Consider the following 9,871-nt stretch of genomic DNA (forward strand, 5'->3'; position numbering starts at 1 on the left):
CCCTAAAAAAAAATTAAGCGTCGTCTTTGTGCCTCGAAACATCTATTTTGCATTTAGGACTGGGAAGAGGTGGTCAGGAGGGGGAGGAGTATCTTCCTCTTTTGGAGTCTCGTTCATCTCATGTGCCAATATCAAGCTTTCAGCCTCAAATGATGCAATTAGGACATTCTCCAATGGGGAGAAACATTTTTGTTAAAGTTTTTTTTTTCATTTAGTCTCTTCCAGAAGTACAACAATATCCATGACACATTCAGAAAGATTGAAGGCGAAACAACTTCTAATAACTTCATATTCAGATTCATTTCTTCTAATAACGAAGCTTTAATTGGAGGCCTCCAAGCTCCAAGTTAGTTACCAGCCAGTTAAACAGATAATACAAAGCTCAGGAGGAATGCACGGAAAGCCTACCTTAAAGTAGTCCACAACCTCACAGTCCAATTCGTTAAAGTCATGCTCACTCCGAAACATCATGGAGAAAAAAACCTTCGTTGATGCCTTAGATGACCTAACATCAAATTCAGATCCCTCAGTCCAAAGGATCATAACAGTCGAATGGATTAAAAATCCCAGAATCAAAATAGCTTTCAAAACCTTATTAGTTGCAGTGGCCATTAGATCGGCCTTGGGGTCTACCCTTGATATACCAGGGGAACATCAAACTCTAGGTAACGTCATAGTTTCTAATGAACATCAAACTTCATGTAACATCATCCTCCTCATCACTGGGAAGCTCGCAGGCTCAAATCAAAGACTTCGCGTTATTGTATATTAATTGGAAGAAAAATTGTACAACACAGACTCGCAGAACCTTACCTCGTCTGCAAACACAGCAAAGAAGTTCTCAAAATTATGGGCGAAATGCATGATGGCCAATTCGGATTTCACTAAGGAGAAAAAACAATGATACTTCTGCCCAACTATTGTTAAAGATTGCTAGATGTACTCCCTTTAGTGCAAAAATGCCATCTCCGCGCTCCAATAGGTTCATTCTCTATAAAATGTGTAATAACCAAACCTTGAGAATATTGCGGGTTTCCCCTTATCTAAACCAAATCATGTTTTGATTTTGATATTTTCGAAATCAAAATACTGCAGGAATAAAAGATTCAGCATCAACCACTTTGGACTGTTCGATCAAAGATCAAGAATTTAAAAGTAATGGCGAGGAGCGGTCTCGAGAAAAGAGCTAATTTCGAGCAGCTGGATTATGAGTATTACCAATCTAATGGACGAGATAGAAGCGTCTAAAAGTCCCGCTTCAGAAGCACCCGCCCATTAAACATGACCCACATGTCATTTAATGAGTCTGGGCCAACCGTTAGAACAAGATTTAGCACATAAATCTGGCCCGGTAATGTCTCAATGGAAACACGTTAAACTGACAATGTTCATATATATTTCATCAGCGAATCCCAACTATTGCAACCCAAAGGGCTATCTTGTAGCTCGAGGTAGAGAGCTCCAAGTCTAACGAATAATTACTAAGACCCTGTCCCCTCGCCGTCAAACGGTTATACAACTGACCAATATTTTCGAAGTAAGGCACACATAAGCCTTAAATACACAGAGTAGTTGGAGAAATCCGAGAGTATAGAAGACGAGCCAAAACCATCATTTTAATGGAGCTTTTTGACTTACTCACTTAAGACCCCTGTTCGGAACTACGCTAGGCGCTAGTCGGGCGGTGATCCCGAGCCTAGCGAGTTACCAGAAAATCGGGGATTAATCGGGGTATACGCGGGACCTAGTTTAATTATTATTTTATTTATTATTATATTTAAATTAAATATAAAATATAAATATACTAGAATGTGATATTTTTTTGAAAAACAAAATTAATTATTAGCATATGTTAATACCATACAATTGAAAAACAAATTAATCTAGACTAGTTTTTGAATATTCATATATGTATATGTGTATATATATTAACATTTGCGTACAAGTAGCAAAACCCTAAAAAAAAATTAAGCGTCGTCTTTGTGCCTCGAAACATCTATTTTGCATTTAGGACTGGGAAGAGGTGGTCAGGAGGGGGAGGAGTATCTTCCTCTTTTGGAGTCTCGTTCATCTCATGTGCCAATATCAAGCTTTCAGCCTCAAATGATGCAATTAGGACATTCTCCAATGGGGAGAAACATTTTTGTTAAAGTTTTTTTTTTCATTTAGTCTCTTCCAGAAGTACAACAATATCCATGACACATTCAGAAAGATTGAAGGCGAAACAACTTCTAATAACTTCATATTCAGATTCATTTCTTCTAATAACGAAGCTTTAATTGGAGGCCTCCAAGCTCCAAGTTAGTTACCAGCCAGTTAAACAGATAATACAAAGCTCAGGAGGAATGCACGGAAAGCCTACCTTAAAGTAGTCCACAACCTCACAGTCCAATTCGTTAAAGTCATGCTCACTCCGAAACATCATGGAGAAAAAAACCTTCGTTGATGCCTTAGATGACCTAACATCAAATTCAGATCCCTCAGTCCAAAGGATCATAACAGTCGAATGGATTAAAAATCCCAGAATCAAAATAGCTTTCAAAACCTTATTAGTTGCAGTGGCCATTAGATCGGCCTTGGGGTCTACCCTTGATATACCAGGGGAACATCAAACTCTAGGTAACGTCATAGTTTCTAATGAACATCAAACTTCATGTAACATCATCCTCCTCATCACTGGGAAGCTCGCAGGCTCAAATCAAAGACTTCGCGTTATTGTATATTAATTGGAAGAAAAATTGTACAACACAGACTCGCAGAACCTTACCTCGTCTGCAAACACAGCAAAGAAGTTCTCAAAATTATGGGCGAAATGCATGATGGCCAATTCGGATTTCACTAAGGAGAAAAAACAATGATACTTCTGCCCAACTATTGTTAAAGATTGCTAGATGTACTCCCTTTAGTGCAAAAATGCCATCTCCGCGCTCCAATAGGTTCATTCTCTATAAAATGTGTAATAACCAAACCTTGAGAATATTGCGGGTTTCCCCTTATCTAAACCAAATCATGTTTTGATTTTGATATTTTCGAAATCAAAATACTGCAGGAATAAAAGATTCAGCATCAACCACTTTGGACTGTTCGATCAAAGATCAAGAATTTAAAAGTAATGGCGAGGAGCGGTCTCGAGAAAAGAGCTAATTTCGAGCAGCTGGATTATGAGTATTACCAATCTAATGGACGAGATAGAAGCGTCTAAAAGTCCCGCTTCAGAAGCACCCGCCCATTAAACATGACCCACATGTCATTTAATGAGTCTGGGCCAACCGTTAGAACAAGATTTAGCACATAAATCTGGCCCGGTAATGTCTCAATGGAAACACGTTAAACTGACAATGTTCATATATATTTCATCAGCGAATCCCAACTATTGCAACCCAAAGGGCTATCTTGTAGCTCGAGGTAGAGAGCTCCAAGTCTAACGAATAATTACTAAGACCCTGTCCCCTCGCCGTCAAACGGTTATACAACTGACCAATATTTTCGAAGTAAGGCACACATAAGCCTTAAATACACAGAGTAGTTGGAGAAATCCGAGAGTATAGAAGACGAGCCAAAACCATCATTTTAATGGAGCTTTTTGACTTACTCACTTAAGACCCCTGTTCGGAACTACGCTAGGCGCTAGTCGGGCGGTGATCCCGAGCCTAGCGAGTTACCAGAAAATCGGGGATTAATCGGGGTATACGCGGGACCTAGTTTAATTATTATTTTATTTATTATTATATTTAAATTAAATATAAAATATAAATATACTAGAATGTGATATTTTTTTGAAAAACAAAATTAATTATTAGCATATGTTAATACCATACAATTGAAAAACAAATTAATCTAGACTAGTTTTTGAATATTCATATATGTATACGTGTATATATATTAACATTTGCGTACAAGTAGCAAAACATTGTTGTTTCTCAGTGGTAATGTCACATGTTCTTAGGCCGAGTAACCCGGGTTCGAACTCCCCCCCGCAATTTATTATTTTCGCATTATTTTTATTGATTTACAGAAGTCCCACATCGATTGTGGAGGAAAAGAGCTGCAAAATCTTACTCTATATAATAGAGTTCACATATTTTGAAAAGAATAAGATAATTGGGCTTCAGATTTCTTCTAAAGCCTGACATATACTTCACAATTTATTATTAAGGTCTATATGACCGGGCCGATTAATCGGTAAATGAGCCGATTAGTTGGTTAATGGGCCGATTAATCGGTATAATGGGCCGAGTAATTTGAGTCCGAGTTTTTGGGGTGATTCTACCAAAATCGCCGCGGGTGATGTCCGAATCGCGCCTACTCGGACGCCTAGGCGGCCAGGCGGCCGCGTTTTTGAACAGGGCTTAAACCTAGAAAACTTTATTCCAGCTGTATTTTCTTATGATTTATCATTGTCAATAATATTAGTATAGTTTGAGCAAACTATCTTAGAAATCGAATCAAATAGATCATTTCCCAATATTTTCTTAAACCTTACTTTATCACATTAAAATCTTGATTACGTGTTTTAGTTCCCACATTGTGCATGAATGAAGAAATGATAATGTGACAACCCATCCCGCTCACTTGAAATCCGGCTCACAGCCCTGCAAGGCACCGACCCTAATCCTTCACCGTGGGAGGAATTGCCTCCACATCCACCGGTAGGTTATTGATGCGCTTGGCTTTACTCGAACCCAAGACCTCACCCTTTAACAACTCTCCACAAGACAAGTTGTCACCAATTGATCTGCAAAATAACTTAAGTAAATAAAGTCTGAAATCTCCATTTATTACTACTCAAAAGTCAACTCCAAAGTCGTAAATCCAATAAATAGCCATAAATCTAACTAACATAATAAATCCCGAAAATATCGATAAAAGCATAAAATCCGCAAGTCTGAAAAAGAAAGTAATAAAACTCCCAAAGCACCAGTCCGATAGCAATCACTCATGCTCGTCAGTTTCACCTGAAAAGGGAAGGAAAGGAGGGGTGAGTAACAGTGGAGTTACTGCGTGAGGTATGAGATGCTAAACACGCAAACCACTGACTTGAGTAAATAGAACTCCCACTATGGAAGTTTAGCTTTAACATGAACAAACAAGACACCTAAAGCATCACAGAAACACAACACAAACAATGCGATGATAGCATATAGCTAGTCCATACACCCCGCATCTCCTCATACGGATATATATATATACATACACTGCATCGCTAGTACAGTCTGTCTCTGTACCTCCGCCCTCCAAAGCTGCGTCGAATGCAAACGTCTCTGCACCCACGCCCCACACAATCTGCGTTGCTAGCCCAGACGTCTCTAAGCCCCCGCCCACCAAAGCTGCGTCGATAGTCCAGACATCTCTGGATCCCCGGCCTCTCACATAGTCCATACTCATAACTATGTATACATACATATATATATCGCATCTCTTAAAATCACACAATCAAATCAACGGTTGAATCCTCTAGACCTCTAGTTCTAGTTTACAATGAACTAACTAACAATCAAGATTCAAACAGACTCAATTCAAACAGACGAATCATGATTCGAAATCTAAACTACGATAGAGATAATTCTACACTGGTACGGGATTTACGGAATAGACCCTCACCTTAGCCAATATTGGAAATGGATCACGAAACGCCCCGGAGGGAGTGGATTTGTCTCGACTAACAACACACTAAAAGGTGTCTTCCTATTATTAATGGTGTTGAATGCACGTGTTCCAATAATTTCTTCATACGCCATCCTTCTAAGTGATGCACGAGCAACTCCAGGTCTAGGTTGGCACAAGATTAAACTACACACATGCAAGGACACATTATAGGTTTGTGGTATATATGTTACTTGTGGCAAGTAACAAAGGAGGCAACACTTAGCTAATACGGTTTGGATAACGGTTGATGACGGTGGCTGGTACGATCTCCGGATATCACGACTCTCCAGTGGCATGACTGGCTCCTCCAATGGCTTGCGGCTAACAACAGTATGGATCCGATCGGTGCGGCGGTGGTGAGACGGTGGCTCCGTCTTTGTGCGCCTCCTCCTCACGACATATATACATCTCTCGAGTTCGATGCGAGACAACAACACGTGAGGCGTTTGACCAGTGATGGCGAGGCTCTCTCTCTATGGCATGGCATGATGGCTCCAAGACGACGGGAAGAGCCGGTGGTGGCATCACGGTGCATCAGATTTTGGAGGTGAACAATGGGTGCGTCTCGTCTCGACTTCTGTGATAGACATGGAGAAGAAGTGAAACATGTGATGAGCGAGAGAGATGGGAAGGAGATCATAAGGCGTGAAGGTATGCGGCTAGGTTTAATGGAGATGGAGGTGTATACGGTTTATATAACGCTTTGGTTCTCCGACAAGTTTGGTTTAGCCCAATTAAATAATCAAAATAACTTCAATACTGGTTTATAGTAAACCGGGTCGTTACAGATAAATTATAACTAATGAATATAGGGAAAACTAGAAACGATTTAGAGTTGTCAACCACAGATGTAGATGCATATACTTAAAGCCGAGAAGTGAGGCTATTAACACGACGTTTCTCTTTGCGCTGCTGAACAATCTTGGAACTAACAGTATTCTCATCACTAACAACCAAACCGTTAGCGATGTTTCTTAGAACTGGCTTAAGGAACTTCCCGTTGCCGTTCTTTGGTAGTTCTTCCAAGAACACGACCTTCCTCGGACACATATACCGAGGCATATTCTCACGGCAATACTCAATCAGATCTCTTTCACTTGTCACCAAACTATCTTCACGAACTCCTTGATTAGTCTCACCCTTTTCGAGAACAACAAAGGCACACGGGGTTTCTCCCCACACAGGATGAGGCATGGCCACGACCGCGGCCTCCTTCACTTTATGGTGTTTGTAAAGAACATTCTCAACTTCGACACTGCTGATGTTTTCCCCTCCGGAGATGATGATGTCTTTGGACCGATCTTTAATCTCTATGTGGCCATCAGGATGAATAACGCCTATGTCTCCCGTGTTGAGCCATCCGTATTTAAACGCTTCAAGTGTAGCTTTGGGATTCTTCAGATACCCTTTCATTACACTGCTTCCTTTAATGAAAATCTCTCCCATCGTCTTCCCATCTCGTGGGACACTCTCCTGTGTTTGCGTGTTCTTCACGTCAGTTTCAGCTAGAGTTAATATTCCCACCCCTTGCCTTGCCTTTAGTTTCAACTGCTGATTCTCTGGTAATCTGTTTAAATTGAGTAATAGAATTGTTAAATTGATCTTTAATTACTAATATTCAACATTGTTATAAGTAAAGAAAAAATATTATCAGTTGTATTCATGGTGAAAATTCACTTTTACGTTTTGGTAAATGTCAGCGAAATGAATAATTTTACACTGTAAATAAGAAATTAGAAACTAGTACCAGTGATTACCTGTTCCACTCGTCTTGCCACTCGCAAAACAGAGCCGGTCCGGTGGCCTCCGTAAGCCCATAGGCATGTATCACATGAAACCCCAGCCGCTGAACTTTCTTAACAAGGGCAGATGGAGGCGACGAACCCCCGGTTAGCATCTCAACAGGTCCAGACCTATTCGATAGGTCAAGCGGCTTTCCTTGCAGAAGAATGTTGAACACCGTGGGAACACAACACATATGCGTCACACCATGCATTTGTATGTTCTTAAAAATCTCAGACGCAGTGACGTGCCTGATACACACATTGGTTCCCCCACGTGCTGCAACTGACCACGTGAGAGTCCATCCATTGCAATGAAACATGGGCAGAGTCCAAAGGTAGACTGGGCAGGTCCCCATTTCCCAACCCATAATCGCGCCCAAAGAGCTCAAATACGCTCCTCGGTGGCTAATCACCACACCTTTTGGATCGGCCGTAGTACCCGATGTGTAGTTCAAGGAGATCGGATCGTGCTCGTTTTGAACACGAAACATATGAGCGACCATGGATGACGTAGGTTCTCCCCTACGGATGAGAGACTCGTAGTTTAGCTCATTGGATGAAATAGTTTTAGGGAAATCCGTTTCATCAATAAATATGACCAGCATATTAAGTTTTGAGTCGTCAAATGATAGCAAATGGAGGATTTCTCGAGATAAGGTTTCAAAACTACGGTCTATGCAAAAGATCTTAGGCTGGGCGTGGCGGAGGATTGTGGTTATGGATTTTGCATCGAGACGGGTGTTGAGAGGATTAAGGACAGCTCCAGCCATGGGAACGGCGAAGTGCATCTCATACATGGCTGGTATGTTTGGGGCCAGGACGGATACCTAAACACACATTTATCACTTGTCTCAGAATATAAGAAAAAAGAAAAAGAAGAGATTAAATAATGATGTCCAGTTGGTAACTAATCCATCAGTTTCGCAGTATGTTTAAAGTTTTGCACAACATATTTTAAAACTTTTATGGCACATAATATATACACTTGAAAAAAATGCTAGTGAGGCGAGAGTAGGAGGGAGGGTGACATACTACATCGTTCTTCCGGATGTTAAGAGAGAGGAGAGAGGCGGTCAGACGACAGCAACGGTCATAGGTCTGAGGCCAAGTGAAGCGAGTCTGTCCGTAGATTATGGAAGTTCGATTTGGATAACATTCCGCAGCTCTCTTCAAGAATGTTATGGGCGTTAGAGGAAAGTTGTTTGCATCACATAGCGCCAGATTATCCATCGTCTTCTTCTTTGTTTGTGTGTGTTGTTTAAGGGAAGAGGGCTATGCAAATATACATATAGAAAAAAAGAGATTCCTAACAAGTGGTGCTAATCAGTATGAAAGTTGCAATCAGGTAGAAATACATGTGGCTAATATTAAAAATGCGCAATTCTGGCAATGATCTGATGCTTTAAAAAAAAAGGTCCACGATCTTCATTTATGTGGCCACGTTTCGGTAGATTTGGTAAGAGTTATTTTGGGGTTAGGGTGAACCTAGAGATGCTGTCCAAATGGATTTTTTTATTTCAAATTTGATATCTTTTAAAAAAATATATATATATTATTAAGTTATATTATGTTTTTAAAATAAAAAAATAAAAAAAAATAGCAGTTACAGAAAAAAGAATTAATTTTTTTTGTTTTTAACGTCGTCAGCAAAACACTAAACCCTAAATCCTAATCTCTAAACCCTAAATCCTAAACCCTAAACTCATGGGTAAACCTAAACTCTTGGGTAACCCCTAAATTTTTGGGTAAACTCTAAACCCTTAGGTAAACCCTAAACCCTTGGATAAATCCTAAACTCTAAATAAAACACTAAACCCTAAAACTCTAAACACTAAATCCTAAACCCTAAACCCTTGAGTGTTTTAGTGTTTAGATTTTGATTTAGAGTTTAAGATTTATCCTAGAGTTTAAGATTTATCCTAGGCTTTAGGGTTCACCAAAGGGTTTAGGGTTTAGGATTTAGGGTTTAGAGATTAGGATTTACAGTTTAATGTTTTGCTGACGTCCTTAACTTCCATAAATCGACGTTAAAAATATTTTTTTTGTAATTATTACTATTTTTATTTATTTTTTTATTTTAAATATGGAAGTTCGATTTGGATAACATTCCGCAGCTCTCTTCAAGAATGTTATGGGCGTTAGAGGAAAGTTGTTTGCATCACATAGCGCCAGATTATCCATCGTCTTTTTCTTTGTTCGTGTGTTTGTTTAAGGAAAGAGGGATATGCAAATATACATATAGAAAAAAAGATTCCTAACAAGTGGTGCTAATCAGTATGAAAGTTGACAATCAGGTAGAAATACATGTGGCTAATATTAAAAATGCGCAATTCTGGCAATGATCTGATGCTTTAAAAAAAAAGGTCCATTATCTTCATTTATGTGGGGGCTTTTTGCAAAAGTGACTAAAAACTTAGAGTCAAACAGAAAACTAACATTTT

The 9,871-nt window shown here is 39.6% G+C and overlaps 1 protein-coding gene across 4 annotated transcripts; it reads right to left on the reverse strand.

The window, feature by feature from the left end:
* Window positions 1-4,450: 4,450 nt before the first annotated feature.
* On the reverse strand, window positions 4,451-9,668 carry LOC106336187 (probable acyl-activating enzyme 12, peroxisomal). 4 transcript variants are annotated; one of them, XM_013774941.1, is made up of 5 exons: window positions 9,527-9,668; window positions 8,463-8,575; window positions 7,404-8,257; window positions 5,602-7,213; window positions 4,451-4,955 (listed from the first exon to the last, which is right to left on the reverse strand). In XM_013774941.1, exons 1-4 carry the CDS (start codon window positions 9,609-9,611, stop codon window positions 6,511-6,513), a joined length of 1,755 nt encoding a protein of 584 aa, XP_013630395.1. In that variant the 5' UTR covers window positions 9,612-9,668; the 3' UTR covers window positions 4,451-4,955; window positions 5,602-6,510. The 4 variants fall into 4 exon arrangements, with proteins under 4 accessions (XP_013630395.1, XP_013630393.1, XP_013630394.1 ...); XM_013774939.1 differs by lacking the exon at window positions 9,527-9,668 and having other exon boundaries at window positions 4,451-4,735; window positions 4,919-4,955; window positions 8,463-8,660; XM_013774940.1 differs by lacking the exon at window positions 9,527-9,668 and having other exon boundaries at window positions 4,451-4,735; window positions 8,463-8,660.
* Window positions 9,669-9,871: the final 203 nt, after the last annotated feature.

Source organism: Brassica oleracea, chromosome C3, assembly GCF_000695525.1.
Source record: "Brassica oleracea var. oleracea cultivar TO1000 chromosome C3, BOL, whole genome shotgun sequence".
Taxonomy (NCBI): Eukaryota; Viridiplantae; Streptophyta; class Magnoliopsida; order Brassicales; family Brassicaceae; genus Brassica; species Brassica oleracea.